Genomic DNA, 19,383 nt, shown 5'->3' with positions numbered 1-19,383 from the left:
AGCATGTCACCCGCTTTCTCCCATCATCACGGAGTGTGCACTCTAGCCTCCCCTTCCATCTTTGGGTTTGTGGGGGTGTAGCACGGCATCCCATTTATTCTTTCCTTCTGGTGTCCCAATGGTCCTCTTGGATCTCCCCTCTTGCCTTCAGGCTGGAAGTTAAGGAGTTAATTATCTAACAAATAGAAAGACAAAGAGGTTCTGTACTTTTTGCACACATTTCCTCCGAATATTTACACAGAATTGACAAAATAACAGCATACAATTATCAAAAGACATTTTCACCATTTCACAAAAGCTTATTTATTGTCTTCCTTTATACAATGAGCACTAAGTAAATTACTACCTAAATCTCAGTTTCCCTCAAATTTTTAATTCTTCCTTTTCATTCTTCGGATAGTTCCTCTGATCAACTTTCATATTGGCTCCTCAATCAGTCGTAATGTGTGTCTGGGATGACAGCTTTTAAACAGATTGATGTGGACCCATTTTTCTTCCGTTCCATTAGTTTGGGTCCTTTGATTACGTTCCACAGTTCACATCAGATGACGTATGAGATGGTGGCTCAGACTCAGCTTGTGACTTCTGTATGCGTGGAGGCTTTCTTGCTCATTACTTTTTCCTTCAGCTAGGGGACTACCTTCTTTCTATAGGACTCTGCATACCTGTGGGTCTAGTCCTGGATGCAGCGCGATCAGGAAAATGGCTGAGTGGTTTGGCATCGCAAAGTTGATGGCAGGTCTCTAGATCATGACAGTATTTGGAAGCATTCACATGCAGGCTCACAGACATGATGAAAATTACAGCTGTTCTCTCTGAACAGAGTGTAACCTGCAGACTCTAAATTGATGGGTACAGCTAGGCATCAAGGTAGCCAGTGCATGGAGACTTGCAATAAGAGTAAATGTATGAGGGTAGGGGGAATGTAAACTTGCCTATGTCCTCAACTGAGGTCAATTAAGGGCAATGAAAAGAGAGGAAACTTGTTACATTTAACGAGATTGTTGACGCAATATAGATTTATAATAATGCTTGTTTATTCAGTAAGTATAAACTTGAGGCCTCGGTGGATGCGACCTCTCTCTCTGTCTTTCTTTTCCTTATACGATTCTGGAATGCCTGCATTCCAGAATCGTATTGCATCATAATCATTCAGCAGAGACACAGAATGCTATACATATATAACATCTCCCCCTCCACAATTTAACAAATAAAGAACACAAATAGAAACAACATATGATATATCAAAAGAGAACAAATATGACAAAAAACTTTACAAATGATATATGTAGATGTCCATCCTCTTCTTGCATCTCTTAATATTGTAGTACATGCATATGTTAATAATATACAAAATCTTTTCTGAAATTGAGTACGATCTTTCTGTTTTTTGATGACATGTTGCTTTTGGCATCATTGTCCTTAAACTCTTCTACCACATGTTCTTCTTCCGAAGGATTTTCCCCTCTCGATTATACTATGTCGTCACAGGACCACTTCTTCCCCTCATCGAGGATCACAGATTAACCTGAGCAATTCTCCGCCATTTGCGGAACCCTATATTTAGATCCTCCTTTTAATACTGTTCTTGGTTCCTTAACACAAACCCAGTCTCCCTTTTTGATGATGCTCTCCTTCACATGTTTATTAGCATCGTAGTATCCCTTGTACTCAGCCTGTCTTTTTTTACTTTCCTTATTATTTCTTCCATGTTAATCTCTTTCTTTTTTTTTATGCAAGCCAAGCAGGTCTCAATCTGTTTGACGCTGTTCTGCCTCTCATCGACGTAAAAGGTTCTTCTTCCGTTACTGAATGTGGTGTAACCCTATAGGTATTCAATGCTTCTTTTAGAGTTTCTTTCTAAGACAAATTATTAACAGCTAATTGAATTATGCTCTTTATAAACCCATTCATTCTCTCGACTAAATCATTTGCCATTGGATGACATAAAGCAGTTGGTTTATGTTCAATGGCCCTGTCTCTCATGAATGTCTGTACTTCCAAAGACATGAACTGAGATCCGTTATCATATTTTATTTCTTGAGGATCACCTTCCCTGTTGAATATCTCCTCTAGGAATTTCACTATTTTGATAGCAGTAACAGTCTCTTCCGCCACGCCCCACTCTACCCATTTAGATGTATAATCCATCAAAACTATGATATACACTTTTTGCGGCCCTAATGTCTCAAAAGGACCTGTTATGTCCATAGCCAGTTTAGTCCATATGGTTTTGGGAACTTCAACAGGTTGCAATGGCGTGGGCTGTGTTTTTTTTATTTTTATCACTGATTGCACATGCTGTGCAATCCCTCACAAGTTGTTCCATTTGATTCCACATATCTGGCCACCAATATACTTCCCTTACTCTTCTCTTAGTGAGACTTCTTCCCACATGCCCTTCATGAGCAATGGCCATTATTTTCTCTCTCATTGAAATCGGCGCAACAATACGATTGCCCATGTATGTGCATGTAGCATCACACGAGATTTCATGCTTTAATTTGTCCCACATCTTGATACAGTGGTCAACATTTTTCCAATCACTGCTGATTGCTATTTTCAAATGTCCTTGTTCGTTGTCCTTTGCCTTGGTCTACTCTTCTTTCGTAAAACTCGAATTTATTTGTGCTATGAGACAATCCATGGCTTGTTCCTCCATATGTTCATCACTTTGTTCTTTGTCTCCATCATAATTCCAAGGCAACCTCGATAAACAGTCTGCCACAGCTTTGTATTTTCCTGGTGTGTACTTCACAGTAACATTATATTGCATAGTGTCTAAAACCCACCTCTTAATGCGAGGTGATGCCAATTGTGTGCTTTTGGAACTTAACACATGAATAAGTGGTTTATGGTCAGTTCTCAGTTTGATGGGCAAACCCCAGATTAGGCATTTAAAATGATCAAGAATCCATCTCACTCCCAGCGCTCTCTCTCGGTGGTGGAATAATTTTTTGCCGCACCCCTGAGCGTTCTGGAAGCAAAAGCAATTGGTACAACGTTTCCTTCTTGAATTTGCTCTAGTACACCACCTAGTCCTATGCCACTGGCATCCACAGAAATTATATTTTTAGCACCACAATTAAACATCTTAAGTGTCAGAGCCGTGTTAATTGACTGCTTCAATTGTTCAAATTATTTTTTACATTCTTCTGACCACACAAACTTTGTACCTTTGCTCATCAGCTCTCTCTGACCTGTCAGAAAAATGGTGTACAAATTTCAAATAATATTCCGTCAATCCGAAAAAACTGCAAAGTTGATCCTTGTTTACTGGCTCTGGAATACCTAGAATAGTATCCACCAAAGTTTTCCTTGTTGTTATTCTTTCCTCATTTATTGAATGGCACAAATATGTCACCTCATCTTTCCTTAGTCTACACTTCTCTATCTTGAGTGTGAGACCTCTTTCTTGGATGACTTGCAAGACTCCTAATAATTTTGCATTGTGATCCTCTTCACTCATTGCTGATATTAATATGTTATCCTGTAAATAGTGAACTCCTTGTAAGCCATCAAACAATTGGTTATGTTATGTTAATTATTTATAATGCGTGAGAGTACCCAAGGGTATCAGGGCGCAGCATTTACAAGAATTTTCGAAGCTTAGTTGCAGTCATCATAAAATATACATACAGACAATGAGGTAAACCAATGTTATATACAAAGCAGCAGTGAGTCAGATAGGAATTATATACATGTAAACAGGTAGGCACACGTGGTTACAGTGTGTGCGGGTAGCGCAGCATTTAGTAATCCTAGTGGGCCTCCGATTGCAGCCATGAGACTACCTTGGAACAGAAGTTCTGGTAGGGCAAGTCCATTCTGATGTTTGGAGGCAAGGAGTTCCACAGTTTGGCTGCTTTCACCGGGAAGCTGTAGTTGGGGATGGATAGGCTGCCTTTATATGCTGTTCTAACAAGTCTTAGAGAGGACTGTCTGTGGAATCTATTGATCAGGTATGTTGGGGCAGCATTGTTAAGAGATTTGTGGGTGAGTGATGCCGTTTTTAAAAGAATTTTATCTTTAGTGGAGAGCCAGTTGTTCTGTTGGCTGATTCCTGTGATATGTTCTCTTCTAGAGATGCCCAAGGCTGCTCTGAGAGCGTTGTTCTGGAGGGTTTGTATCTTGCTGGTGGTGGCCTTGGACAATCCCAGGTAGAGGGCGTTGCAGTAGTCGAGGAGGGACAGTATGAGGGCTCTAGCGAGTGTAAGGCAACTAGTGTCTGACAGAAATGGTTTGGCTACTCGGATTAATTTGCATGTGTATGCCATGGAGGATGCTAGGGAGCTCACTTGTCTTTTGAAGGAAAAGTTGGAATCCAAGTAGAATCCCAATGTATTGACCTCCTGTCCGACTGTGATGTTTTTCCTGTCAATCATAAAAGAATTGTAGGCTGGGCCCAGTTTCCTTAGGCTGGACGTGGTACCTAGGATGATGAGCTCTGTTTTATCATCATTCAGGCATAGTCCATGAGTGAGATCAAACAGAGGGAGGGCCTCATTACGACCCAGGCTGTAAGTTACCGCCTGGGTCGTAGCCCTACCACCATGGTGTAAACTACGTTTACACCATGGTGGATGGCGGATTTACCGCCCCATTCCAAGGTGAGTGGGGCGGTAAATCCCCATTTCCCCATTTTACCCTTCCCCATTGCCATTTTTGCCCCATAGGGCATAATGGGAGTGGGGAAGGCGATAATTACGCCACCGTAAATTACGGTGGCGTAATTAGCACCATGGTCCCTTAGCGCCATGGATGTTAACGCCTGCAAAAAGCAGGCGTTAAACTCACCATGGCACAAAGGGACCTCGGAATCAGGCGTTAAGGGTCGGCGCCGTTTACGGCGCCGTTAACCCCTTAACGCCTGATTCGTAATGAGGCCCGGAGATTAAGGGAAAAACAACCACAAGCAGTCCCTTAAACTAAAGGGATTGACCCTTGATACATCAAAACACAAAGCTTGTGGTTTGAGATTACTCCCTTGTCAAGGTGGATTCCATTATCTGACCATTTTCACTAATGGAACTAACAAGAACAATTGCGTAACAACAGGGTTATCAAAAAATATACATATTTTATTAGTCAAATACAAAAGTTAAAACTCACAATGGTATATCTGTGCGGTCTTCTACCAAGATATGGGAAAGACAAGTGTATTATTGACTCTGCATGTGTTAACCCCCTTAAAGTGGTAAGTATATTGGTTAGAATACTTAACGATTTAAAGTGTCTTGTGCTGTGCCTCTAATTGCACTGGGCCATACCTTATTACTCACAACTCACTCAATCACATACCATTCATTCTATCTTCATTCTATTTCAAAATGTCATTCCACAACCACAAAAAGTGCCCGACATGTTTCTTTCCGTACAAAGTGTCTTGTGTTGAATACCCGGAAATTCTTCAGGGGCTTGTGTGCGGGGTTAGTAGAACATGCAACACAATACAGTATAGTTTAACATTAAAAAAAAACACAAAAAGATAATTCAATCAAGAAAAAATTATTTGCAGCGTTCTTGTAGGAGTTACAGTGGTGTTCTGACTCCACAGGGTATTATTCCCCTTTTTTAGATCAAACGACCCGGAAGGAAATCACCACCTATCAGGAAACAATACAAAAGGATAATCAATAACCTATATACGCTGCCTACTTTTATGAGTACCGTTGATAAATAACAGTAAAATTGACTCAAAGTCTAATCACATCCTGTCTACAGAAAGCATTGTCTTCCTGCATGTACATTAAATGCTGTTCTTAAATGCCCAACTTGGTTGATAAGACATTTATCCTTAATACTCGTTAAGACTGCTTGGGATCTCACATTCAAGCACAGAGCACCAGAGTCAAATCACTCACCGTAGGCACAGTGGGTAAAAGCTTGATTGTGGGGGCAGAATCTCCAAGTTGTGTGTCATCAGCTAGACAGTCGTGGAAACCATCTTCAGATGTATTAGGGAGGGTATCCCTGATTGCCACAGAAAAATGGAGGAAAGAAATCAAGAGAAACACTAGAAGTAGTCCATTAATGATATATTCGCAGTTTAACTCTGCTGTTCCAATGACTAGCCTCTTTTCGGTTTACCTTATCTGTTAAGATTCTTTAGTCTTAAATGCTGTTTAGATGGCATCATTTTCTGTTGACTCAATCTTCCTTCCCCATATAATCTTTGTGGATTTTGTATTCACCCATCTCGGAGAACCGTAAATATCTGGGGAGATAATACAAACATCCATTTATGCATCTGGCAATGCCTGTGGACCATTGTGTAGACCAGAGGAGCTAATCAATATGGATCTAATATACACTGAAACCTAAGGTTTTCGTGTAGTCTCTTTCCTTATCCCGTAAGGGTGAAGGATAACGTGGCTTTCTCCGGAACAAAGATCAAATCTTAGTACTACCACTCCCCGGTCACTTGTACCCGATTATTTTCACGAGCCGGCAGGGTCTCTATGTAAAAAAGAAAGACAATCAAATCCGGCGTATTTACCGAACGGTCAAATTTTGGCTGTGACCGTAACGGGCGTTTAGCAGGCGGCAGATGTGTGTTTGTTCAGCCGGGTGTAATACTTTCTGACATACGTTAGACCCGCTTCCTTGCATCGTATTTGGCCGAATAAACCATTAGATCGAACGGACCAAAATCCCATCTCGGAACGCTAACTTTTAAATATCCCCCGGTTACTCTCACCATTCGTGTCAGGATACCAGGTCCACTTCGTTCAGAGCGATAACTCCTCTGTTGTCTTCCTGCGCCGATCGCTTCCGGGGTGACCTAGGTTCACTACGAGCATATCCTGGAGTTTAAGTCTATGCGTTCCAAACCCGCGCATGCGCACTAGCCACTTTTTGTCACCCGCCCGTCAAGGTGTTATTGGTTTACAGTTTCAGATGGTGACCACCGCGTTATTAACCCCCAGTGTGCGGCTCGCTGGTCAAAAGATATGCAGTTACGCAGATGCGTGCCTTACTATGAATGACTCACCCCACTCTCTGTGGAGCACTCGTATTACATTTAATAGCTGGGTGGCTACAGCGGTGAGGAATGATCATAGAATATTACGCTCGCCAAGCCAATAATTAGCTGTTGGTCAAATGTCTCCCGTTCTTATGCCCACCAGTCAATTTTTTCATTAAGTTCTGTGACCATGCTATTTGTCAGAAAAATGAGTTGTTGTTCTTTAACAGCAATTTCCTTTTGTCTTTATTGCTGTCTATACCAGGTCTTTGTTTATATAAAACGGTCCAGCTTAGGTCATCCACTGAGTGTTGTTGTTCAATCCAATGGTCTACCAGTGGAGCATTCTGGGTTTTATTTCTGATACAACTCTTATGCTCTCCAATTCGGATTTTAATCTCCCTATCTGTTTTTCCCACATAGATTCTTTTGCAAGGACCCCACACTGCATACACCACCATGTTTGAATTGCAATTAGTAAAGTTCTTTTGTTGCCATGGAGTGGTGAGGCCGATATCGACCGCTGTGCTCCTGAACGTGGAGGGGCAGCATGTGCACCTACCCCATTGGGCATGCCCCATAATTTCTTGGAATCCCCATTGCTGGGGTAGGGTTTTCTGTTGGTTGGTTTACGGCTCACATCATTTTTTTGTTAGATGTTCTTTCACATTCCGACTCCTCTTAAAAGCTATGATAGGTCTTGCAATGGGTAAGTCACTATTTTCCAGAAGATGCCAATTCTTTCCAATAACTTTCTTAATTCCATTTGAAAGGTGGCTAAAAGTATTGACAAACACAATTTGTTTAGCTTTGTCTTTCATCGTCCGTTGTTCCCTGTATTCCAAAAGTGCCCCTCTGTTGTTATTGTTCGCCCGTTTTAATGCATTGCCAGTGATGTTTTTGGGGTAGCCTCTTTCTTCCAGTTTATTTTTCATTTTGTCAGCTTCCAGTTTGAAGTCTTTTGTCTTAGTGCTGTTCCTTTTGAGTCTCACAAACTGTCCCAGTGGTAAGTTGTCACGTACATGGCGAGGGTGAAAACTAGAATAGTGTAACAACGAATTTCTGTCTGTTGGTTTGTTAAATGGTTTAACATAGTTTTTTTGTGTCACTGTCCATCAGGGTGGTAATGTCTAGAAAATCAAGAGAAACCACGCTGTATTGGTGCGTGATGAAACGCAGGAATCTATTTTCCAGGTTGATCCAATCAAAGAAAAATTCCAGTGTTTGTTCATTACCTGTCCAGATAAACAAAATATCATCTATATAACGCCGCCATGAGTGGCCATCCATGCCTGGATGATGATGTATACCCTATTTAGCAAGGCCAAATCCTTTCCATAATCTCCAGAAAGCGGAAGGAGGATCTGGGTATCATCTGCATAGTTAGTGTAGGTGATACCGAGATGATCCAAATCATCGAAAAGGGGCTTGGTAAATATGTTATACAATGTGGGGGAGACACAGGAGCCCTGTGATACCCCACAGGTGATCGGTACATGGTCTGCTGCAGCAGTGGGAGAGAAGACCCTCATGGTTCTGCCATTAAGGAATGATGTGATCCAGGTGATGGCCTCAGTAGAGAAGTGCGCTGAAGAGTGGAGGTGTGTACATAGGACAGAGTGATCGACCAAATCGAAAGCTGCAGATAAGTCGAGGAGGAGGAGTAGGGCAGCTTGTCCATTGTCTCTGAGCGTGTCGATCTGGGCTTTTAAGTCAATGAGTGAGGTTTCAGTCCCGTGTTGAGGACGGAACCCCGATTGTCTGGATCCTAAGAGGTGGTGAACTTCCAAGTGCTTCTGTATTTGTACATAGGCGACCTTGTCCAAGATTTTTAGTAGGAAGGGAACGGTTGTTATGGGTCGGCAATTTGTGGGTGTGGCTGGGTCAAGTGTAGGTTTTTTCAGTAGTGGACGTACCCAAGATTGTTTTAAATTGGTGGGGATGGAGCCAGTGGCGAAGGAGGCGTTGATCAGTTTCGTAATGAAAGGAAAGAGTTCACGGGCAGCGTCTTTGATAAGCTGTGCTGGGCACAGGTCTCCCTGGCAATTGGATGGTTTCAAGGACAGGATGATTTTTTCAACTTCAAGTGTGTTGACTTTGGAGAACTTGAAGTGGGTGATATCTGTGGGCGTGAGCTTGTCCGGAATTTTCGGAGGGAGAGTGACATTGAGGGAGGCTTTTTTGCTGGAGATTTTACCTTGGAGGGTTGTGATCTTATTCGCTAGGGCACTTTGAATTTCTGAACACCCGTTTTTATCTTTAGTACAGGTGTCAGGGGATACTATGGGGGTTTCTACTTCTTTAATCTCTTCTTCTACTGCATTAACCTCTGAAATACGGCTGCCGCCGATGCCAATCCGAAAGGCATCCTCTTATATCTGAATGCTCCTAGTGGGGTGATGAATGATGGGAGGTGTCTCGACTCTTCGTCCAATACCACCTGATGATATGCAGACGATAGATCTAATGTTGTGAAAAACTTTGCTGGCTTCATAGTTGATAACATTTCACTTATGTTCGGTAATGGATGCCTATCCACCCAGATATTTGCGTTCAAGTCTCAGGTCTACACACATCCTTATGGACCCATCTGATTTTTGTACAATAACGATTGGTGAAAGCCATTCTGAACTGTCTATTGGCTCTATAATATCTTGATCACACAATCTTTCCAATTCTTTCTGTTAAGCCTCCATGGTGCCAATTGGAATGTTTCTCACTTTATGAACAAACGGTTTGGCATTCCTTTTCAATATGATTCTTTGTTTGAATCATCTTAGTGTACCAATGGTTTCATTAAATACTTTTGGAAAACTAAATCTTCACCAGTCTCACAATTTGAGTGACACCCAATATTGGTATACTCTCTTCTGGATGTATTTTAATCTGTAAGGAAGCTTGTTCCCACCATCCTACGATTGAAAATCCATTCTCAGCCACATATAGTTTGCAGTAGGTCTTCCTTCCCTTGAAACTCACATGCACCCATGTATACCCAATTACGTTAATAGGAGTCTTACCATATCCTGTGGCTCTCACTCTAGTGTCTTTTAAGTCTTCCTTTTTGCCATGTAGTTCCTTCTCAAATGTCTCTATGTCTACCATGGTGTAAGGTGAGCCGGTATCAACCATCACTCTCATTGGTGTGTCATTTATCATCATTGATACCCACAACCCTACACCTCCTTCAGATGGCGTCAATGTTAAAATCTGTACATGTTCCTGTCTCATTAATAACAGACATCATACTCTCTGCACCAGGAATTCCTACAACTGCTTTTATGTTTGACATACCATATTTTATACCTTGATTTTCATCTCTTTGCATTCTGTTCATGGAATTTGTTACACCTCTTCCTCTGGTGTTGCGACAAACTTTTCCAAAATGGCCTACATAACCACATCTATAACATTCTGTAGAATATGCCGGGCCTTCCTTTTCATTGTTGTTATGTCTATATCTGCCACATTTATAACATTTCCCTTGTGGTTTATTGGTTGATTCTCTCTCCCTTCTTATACTGCCATTATAATTTTCTTTTGACATTCTCCTAACCAATGCAATCCAATTCTCCTCTTCTTTATCTGAAACATTATCATGAATGTCCTGAACGCACCTCACTTCACCACTCCATGTTTTATCTTGTACTTCCCTCATACATTTGTCACTCATCTCCATGGACCTAGCTATTTGCATAGCTTGTTCCAACGTCAGGTCTTTTGCTTGCCACAAGCGCTGTTGTATTCTAGAGTCTGCAACTTGTAATACTAGTTGGTCTCTAAGATACGCTTCTGCTGCTACTGTAAATCTGCATGTCAATATCAAACCCATCAATACAGCCATACACGAGTAACAGTTTCCCCCTTGTTCTGCCTTCTTGAAAAATAAAATGGTATCTTTCCAGTACTATATTTGTTTTATTTCCAAAATGCTTGGTCAATTTCATTGCAGTCAACTCATATTTCCTGTTGATCCCTGAACCAGAAGCCACTTCTTCAGAGCCTTCCTCTACATTTGTGTGATCCGTCAAGGTCCTGAATATTCTTAGTGCTTCAGCGCCTACACAATTTAGTAGTGTTGCTTCTTTCAAGTCATCATTGAACTTGGCCCCACATAAGTAGACTTGAAAACTGTCCAACCACTGTTCCCACATACATACTGGATTTTCCGGTTGTGCAAGAAACTGCACTGGTGCAGCAATGTTCTGCATTTTGTTTTCCACCTCAGTCTACTATTGTTCTAGATATTGTGTTCGCACTGCTGTATACATATATATATTTTTTTTAAGTTCATTACACTCACAGTTAAATACTTCTGAACTTGTATATTTCTTTTATGGCTTCGCTCCTTCACTTGTATTATATTCTCTGTCATCCGCAGCGAGTGAAACACAATATCGTGTCTGTTGCATAACACTACGTTCATGTCCTTGCATAGATACGTATTGTAAGCGTTGCCGTGGTAACATTACATTTCCAAAATGGCAGCCGCACGTTTTTTACGTTATTGGAGGTCCTTTCTGTTTATCAGATCTACGCTGCTCGCGCACCGCTTGAAAGATGCAGCTACGCGCAACGGTAATGGCGATTGATTCCCAAATATTGTTCAAATGGCAAGGCAAGACTCGCTGTTTATTCCGCTCTCTCTTTTTTCTGTTGCCCGCGCTTCAATCTGCCGTGCACTTATTCGATCACCTGGTATCTTCCATAGTTTCTGTCACGTATTGAACCAGGAACACGCAACCTCATTTCTCTCCGCCGAGGACCTCCTTCCAGTAGTTTGCTTATCCTCGTTACATTTGTTACATGTTACATTTAACGAGATTGTTGATGCGATATAGATTTAGAATAATGCTCGTTTATTCAGTAAGTATACTTGAGGTCTTCGTTGGAAGTGACCTCTCTCTCTGGCTTTCTTTTCCTTATACGATTCTGGAATGCTTGCATTCCAGAATCGTATCACATCATAAGCATTCAGCAGAGACACCGAATGCTATACATATATAACTTCTAGACATGATGAAAATTACAGCTGTTCTCTCTGAACAGAGTGTAACCCTGCAGACTCTAAATTGCTGGGTACAGCTAGGCATCAAGGTAGCCAGTGCATGGAGACTTGCAATAAAAGTAAATGTATGAGGGTAGGGGGCACGTAAACTTGCCTATGTCCTCAACCGAGGTCAATAAAGGGCAAAGAAAAGAGTGGAAACTCTTAAGTAGATGGGTTGATTTTCTACAGCTTTCAGGTCACTCAAAGTGCAAACATTTAACCTCAAAGAAAGGAAAGAAAATAGTGTCCCTAAATTATGGTGCCCTCGGGATTCTCCACAGGCAGCTAACAATGACAATGGAGGAGGGTGAGGGACAGTACAAGCCACAATAATTTTGAAGTAAGCATCCTTAAACAATGGAGTAAGACAGGCACTAACAACACATGAAGTGTGCCCAACAGGGTCGGCCAGTGAGTATAAAGCAATTGTTTGAAGTCCCCCCTGACAATGATGATAATCCGGTGTATACACGGGTCTTATAGGGTCTCCATCGCTTCTCTCGGTTGTGCGTGAAGTCTAGATAGTGGCTCCTGTTCAGAGGAAACGTTCAGTGTTGTGAATGGGATGCAAGCAAGTAGTTGAAGTGGTCTCGTACAGCGAGCGCCCTGCCATTTGTTGGTGGCCTAGCTAAGCATATTGTAGAGTGGTTACTATACAGCACAACTTCTGCGCGTATAATGTACGATTTGCACAGCCCGCATTATTTGCCAAATGCATAGTTATTTGGGGGAATATGTTCCGTTGGAGCACGTTATAACTACTACTTGGGGCCTGATTTACAAAACGTTTTTCAATGGTGTTTCCCAGGCCTTTGGTGTTCAACAATTGTCTACACTTTCTTTTGTTGGAAACAAAAAGAAGAAAACATTTCAATAAAGTGTTCTTGGTGTTCCCATCAAGCCCTCGTCGCCCTTACCCATCAGTGGAAAGTTTGGATATTTTTGTACTAGAAAGGGCACCACGGGTACGAACTTTTCCAGTAAATGGGTTAGGGTGGTGTAATGGGTTCAAGCTCTTTTCGGGGATTGTGATAGGGAACAAGAGCATTGGGGGGGCAAGGGGGCATTACGGGCAACTCGTCCCGTCTCCAGTCAGTCCGCAATACTAAATTCAGCATGTCTCAGTTGGGGTCCGGGGGAGGGAGAGAGGGGCACATGACTGTCGAATGTTCCAATAGTTGGGACAGACCCTGTATCCACGCTGTAAGAGCTGTGGCGAGCCACAGAGACGGCTTACCCCAGTGTTCTACCAGGGTCACTCACTGACACGGCGGGGGAAGGAGGGGGCTGTTGCACGAGATTCAGACTGTGCTAAGGGCTAGCGGAGCTTGTGTGATTGGTTCTCAGCTCCCAGCTTCGCCTCCTTCCTCCTCCTGAAAGAATAGAAGTCTGCAACCAATCACAGCAGCTCACAACCCCCAGCAGCCCTCCCCTCCTTCCCGAAGTTGGTCACTTTAACAAGTTGCAAAGCTTTCAGCTGACATTATTCGTCCTCCCCCCGCGCCCCCAGGACTACCAGAGAGCCTCCTGCAGCGAAGGGACCGTGCGCCTTTGGGATTGCCTGCCAACATCTGCCCAACTCCTCCCAAGAACTCTGCACGTCCGGGGCTCGGCTTCTCTCCAGCGTCTGCCAGGGGACTTCCATCTGGTGCGGGGACTCTTCTTTTGCCTTTCTTTACGGCTCAGCGTTGGGGGCTTCGCCCCAGAAGATTCTTCCTTGGATCTCCCCCGGCGAATGGCTTGTCTCCCCGGAGCTGTCCCCAGAATGATGCGGCCAGGACCAGGGCAGAACTACCCACGGACCGGGTTCCCACTAGAAGGTAGGTCTGCTGACCCTCGGCTCTAGCACCACCTCTGAGCCTCCCAACCAAAGGAGAGCTCAATTGATAACTTCATGCCCCATGTACCTCCAAACAGCATCCCATGTAAGTGCACTGTGGTGGACCCCCGCTTCTTTATTAGCAAAAGTCTGCGGCGGTTGAGCGTTTCGAGCTCCAGACGCCCCTCTTAACGCACTGAAAGTAAATGCATGAAATGTCCGCTTTAAGCAAACTCTTGGTTTAAAAAGACATGTGTGTTCCTATTCTGCGTAGTAGTTCTAATGCGTACAGACAGAGGCCTCGATCCGTCACCTACAGGGTCCGGGCTAGAACCCCCAGCCTTCGTCCCTGGTGTTCTGCATCTTCAGTAAATGGCTTCTGTTGAGCAGAAGCACTCTATGTTCCTGGTTCCGAGGGAAGTTGATGGCATACCCCCACACAATCTCCCATCTGCCCCGACTCCATTTGGAACTAGCTTCTCTTGCACTTTTGCTCTGCCTCCCCTTATAGCCACCGCACTTTCTGCCCTAAGCCCCGATATTAATTTTAAAGCCGAGCGCGGCACACCCAACTCTTACATTAAAATGCTCTATGGTGTCTGCCCGACTTCCACGAACACCGTTGTATGCATGTGAACTTTACTGCTCATGTTTTGCAAGAGGTCTGTGAATCTAGCATCATGTGTGCCCTCACAATGAATGAAGTGGAGCAGTATACCCCTTCCCTAAACCTGTGCACTCCTCCATTGGTCCATCTCTCTTTTTATTAAAGGATGCGTTTCAGCCTCGTGGTCCGCCTCTCCATCCTGCTAGGACCAGCAACCATTGATCAGCGGCCCCATCCCCCCCACCCGCCCACAGCACTCGTCGCGGCTCGTGCCATTTCCAAAAAGGGGCCTACTTTGCTACATCTACACAAGTCCATAGAGAAATGCGTAGTCTCTGTAATTGGGGGGTGTTTGCGTGGGGGGGGGTAGATCCACTTTGAATGTTTGCCAATTTTCTTTGGGGGTACAGCCGCGTGGATTCTGGACGAGAGAAGCCACCTATGTCCGGTTTACAGGCTTGCCAAATGTCCAGCTACCCCTTACACTGGTTTTGCAGGGGTGGCCCTCTCCGCTGCTGACTGGTTCCCCTGCCCACAGTAGCGGGGGCTAGGGCGTTCTTGTACGCTGGGTGCTTGTCTGTTTAAGGGGAGTTGTCCAACTTCTGAAGTCTTCCCTCCAGTCTTCTGGTTGTAAATACGCGCTCCAAGAATGCCCGGTGAAGTCCCCCGCAGTCAATCCTTTTTCACAGTGATGATGGTTAAGGTCTTTACTTCACGGGCTTCGTAAATAACACGATCGTTGGGAAGTATCATTCTTTTTGGGGTCCCGTGTATCTCTTTCAGAGGCAGCTGCAGTTCTGACAAATAGGTCTCCAATTCTAAAATATCTCCGAAAGATCCGAAAATAAGTTTTCATTCTGTTTGTTTGGAAACGGATGGGCGCTAGGCGGCTTTGTGCTGTCAGAACACAAAACGAATGGCACACCTTTCAATGATAACGGGTGCTCGTTGGGGAGGGAAATGTCAAAATACACTACTTCTCGTCAAACAATGTGGCGCTCCTGACCATCATCAGCATACGGACAGCATTTTGGGAAATACAAACACGCGGGTAAAGGCTTCATTGGCCTCGAACAGGGCAGACAATCACTGGACATTGGGAGGTAAAAAGAACAGAATATACTTTACTTTAGACAATCCAATAATTGGGAACGGAAGCGAGATTCGACCAAAACATTTGCAAAGAAAAAAGTTGCGAAACATACAGGGAAGTAAAGAAAATACCGGCATGGATTGTTTTTAATGCAACAAGCCGCTTCGCTTAGAGGCTGAATTCGTGGCTTCTGTCCGGAACAAGGGTTCATCCTGGAAACAGAACCCTCTCTGTAGATGGGCCATATCGTTAAAGTGTGCCCACCCAATAAAGCATGCATGTACCAGAGTGTGTAATTTGGCCACACACTGAAGGCTCAGTAAAGACCTATTCGCCCCCCTGGATCTGCATCACATGGCCCAGTCTGGGGATGAGGGTACACCCTGGGGTGTTAAAGCGCCGCCTAAGCAACCCATTAATACCTTCCGAACCTGCACCCTTCGGCACAGTCCTCATCGCCCCCATGCCAGTATGTGCCAATTAAGTAAAGTTTAGTCTCTCGTGTCCAGACCAGCCACGGAAGAGTGCTGTGCCCATGCAGAATCGTGGGTCTCCCCTGTGGACGTAGAGCCGGCTATGCCTAGCTATCATTCAGGATAATAGTGGGATATGTCCTGTACGCGCTACATCTGCCCGCCTCTTCCACGCATCCCCTCCCGAACACTTTGCGGATCCCCCTGCGCCTGCAGCCGCACAGCACATGCTTCTGTGGCAGCAGTTTGTGCATCTATTAAGGTGAAGATTTCATGCATTTCGTGCCCAAGTGCTGTGCAGGAGCCGGAGGCAGAAAAACCCACAATCCGGAGGATTTGCTCAAGTGGCTCCCGCAGCAAGTGACAGAGACAGACATGTTTGGACAGCATGACTGCGAATAATGAGCACCTTGCGGGGGCTGGGGCTCCACAGCCCACTCCAGCCGCGTGCGTGAGGACCCATAAATGGCCCTGCAAGCTCCCGCTGCTGCTGGCACTCTCATGGCGCTTCCTCCGATTCCCCGGTGCATTATACAAAGCTCTGCCCCCCCCCTAACTCCCCCCACGCTCAGGATGCAAATAGCGCTTCACTGTGCCCCAAACACCCCGCCCTCCTACAACCCCAACAAATAAAGTACCACCGCACCACACTAACCCTTACTCTCTTGGCCATGTGCGGTTATCATAACCACTGGGTATGCTGCACTGATTCACAGAGCGTTTTCCAATGGGGCTTTGCCATTATAAAACGCGTTTGCGACGGAAGCCCCCATATTCTTGCGCAGAGAAGTGGGCCGATCTATGTAGAGATCTGGCTATTTTACGGAAAGAACTTTCAAGGGCACTGGTCTGCCAGAGCTCCTTCGATTTCTACCTAGGCCAGACCCTTTCTGAGGCCCAGCAGGCCGGGCCCGGGTACTTTAAGGCGATTGTATTTAACACGGTGCAAAACTTCAGAACTGAAGAGGACAGGCGTCAAGATGCCCCTACACTGGATCACCCTGCACCCAGCTTAACCGGTAGCCTCGGGCAGTGAACTACCCCCACAGGGGCTATCCGACAGATAAAGCGACCCAGAATTGCGTTAGAACGCGAAGGTTATAAACCACCCCCTGAAGTTTAATTGCCCGCTGTCCCACCACCCCCGTGGTGTAGCGCACAATAACTCGCTGCTATTTGGGATGGCATTTGCAAGTAAGGCCCGAGGGCTACCACCATTTTAAAGCAGTGTCTGTTACTACATCTATTTTACAAATGAATGGTCACCGAGATTTAATCAACACGTTCATATGTCTTGTCCGTTTTAAGCCTGTGTCATTCAGTGAAGCCAAAGAGAAGTCGTCCCCGTTTAATTACATATGTGTACAGCCACATCACACTTCCATTTGTTATGGCTGTTCCGGGGCTCTTTGAAACTTTTCCGATAATTTGCTCCTCCTTCTCCCTCCATAGACTTAGTTACAGGTGGCGGTGCCGATACAGGAGAAGGCTAAGGGACCAACACACTATTAAAGTACACCAGAACCCACCACGCAACAGGGGCAATGACGGGCATTCAAATGCAACCCCTCTTACAGAATAAAAGCTGCACTCTAAATAATACAAACTGATACCAAACAATAACTCGGCTATTTCACAGCTGAAAGGCATCCAATGTAATGAAAAAATAAGACTGAAATGGTCATTGCTGCGGTTTATTTCCACACATGGACAAGGTACTGGCGCCTCATGACCACTGATGTGTGATGGGCACAAAATCAAATATTTAAAATAGGATATGGAAGAGAGACTCTTTTTTTTGCCAATGGCGCGCTAGCAAACACAATCAAATAACACAATTTAGGGACAGTGGAAATGGAGCCAGATAAAGAGAACGCAGGGGATTTGTGGATCCGCAAATATAGGTGAGATATTATTAATGTTACTTCCACTAATAAAAACACGACGAAGCGGACAAAGAAAAAAAACTATTTTCATAGCGCTAATTATAACGTAAATGGTTTCTTGATGTTAATAACAGTTTTTACCATTTTAGTGGGCATATTTTCGAAATGTAATCCGAGTTCTAAATCATGTAAGAAAAAGTAGGTAAACTGACAGATTACTAAAGGCGAAAACAACTATTTGATGTTTCGTGTATTGTTGATAGCTCTTCTGCGTTACACAACTACGCCAGAGGAGTTGGGCGGTTCTGGGTATTGTTCACGGGAAGGCCCGTGAAGAGCTCACTGTTTATCTTGCCCTTCTTTTGTGTATTGTATGTCCTTCATTCGCCCCCTTGCCTTTTGAAAGAAGAATTTCGCAGTGAAAAATTAAAGGTTTGGAGCTAACGTGGGTTCCCCGTTTTTCCATTTTTATGATTCGCAGTGTCCACTCCTCTGGGCCAGGGCAGAGTCAACCAACTGGGGGGAGTGTTCATTAACGGGCGCCCATTGCCCAACCACATCCGCCACAAGATCGTGGAGATGGCACACCACGGCATTCGGCCCTGCGTGATTTCACGGCAGCTACGTGTGTCCCACGGCTGCGTGTCCAAGATCCTGTGCCGGTACCAGGAGACGGGGTCCATCCGGCCCGGAGCCATCGGAGGCAGCAAGCCCAGGGTGAGTGACGAAGGCGTGGGGGGGAAGGGGGGAGAGGAGGCTCAAGATCATGGGCTGAGTACAGTGCTTGTCATCAGGTACCCATCCAAAGGGCAGATAACAAGGTGTTATCAGATGAACACCCCATATGTAGAGCACAGTTAGCGCCATCAGATACAGATCATATAGGCACTTTGGGGGTCATCAGGCATACCCTCATTGGGCAGAGCACATTTGGGTGTCATCTAAAACATATCTCATGGCAGGGTACTGTGGGTGTCATCACATGCACACCCCATGGGAACCATAGCGTGTCATCACTCACACCCTTTGGGTAAATCACCCAGAAACACACAGTGGGTGTCATCAGATAAATATCTACTCAGTACTGGGGTGTCATCATATAGTTTACATTCACTACCAATGCCAACCACAGGGAGGGGCCTTTAGGCTGCTATGGGTCAACAGTAGTTGGCAATGCTCAGAGACAACAGGCTGGGTACTGTTTTAGTGCATTCCTCAGAGAATGGCGGAATCCTGGTTGAGAGGGTATGGATTATATCCTAGGTGGGCGATTCAGTAAAAACAGGTGCCCGTTTTAGGTGGGCTCTGAATAGAGCTGGCTGTGGATGCAGGTCTCTAGAATCCACTTCCCTCCTCTGATGCAGTGCAAGCTCCAGGTCCTGAAACTGGTGCTCCAGTAATACTAACACTGAGGGTTTAGGTGATGCTAGCACTGAGGCGTAGATGATGCATAGACTGAGACCCAACTGACAAAGGAACCCTGGTTGA

General features: G+C 44.6%; 1 protein-coding gene across 6 annotated transcripts in view; it reads left to right on the top strand.

Moving 5' to 3' along the window:
• The first annotated feature begins 13,477 nt into the window (after positions 1–13,477).
• The window catches only part of PAX7 (paired box 7), a 170,683-nt gene continuing 164,777 nt past the window's right edge, over positions 13,478–19,383 (top strand). For 5 of the 6 annotated variants that reach the window (XM_069611084.1, XM_069611082.1, XM_069611080.1 and 2 more), the window contains exons 1-2: positions 13,585–13,837; positions 18,377–18,612. In XM_069611084.1, coding sequence (XP_069467185.1) covers positions 13,753–13,837; positions 18,377–18,612 — 321 coding nt within the window. In that variant the 5' untranslated portion in view covers positions 13,585–13,752. Of the gene's footprint in view, positions 13,838–18,376; positions 18,613–19,383 lie in introns of all 6 variants that reach the window. The other variant, XM_069611085.1, reaches the window with a different exon arrangement.

This window comes from Ambystoma mexicanum, chromosome 8, assembly GCF_040938575.1.
Source record: "Ambystoma mexicanum isolate Mex_15411 chromosome 8, UKY_AmexF1_1, whole genome shotgun sequence".
NCBI lineage: Eukaryota > Metazoa > Chordata > Amphibia > Caudata > Ambystomatidae > Ambystoma > Ambystoma mexicanum.
Note: the sequence above shows the minus strand (reverse complement) of the source record. Positions and strands in the feature narration are given on the sequence as shown.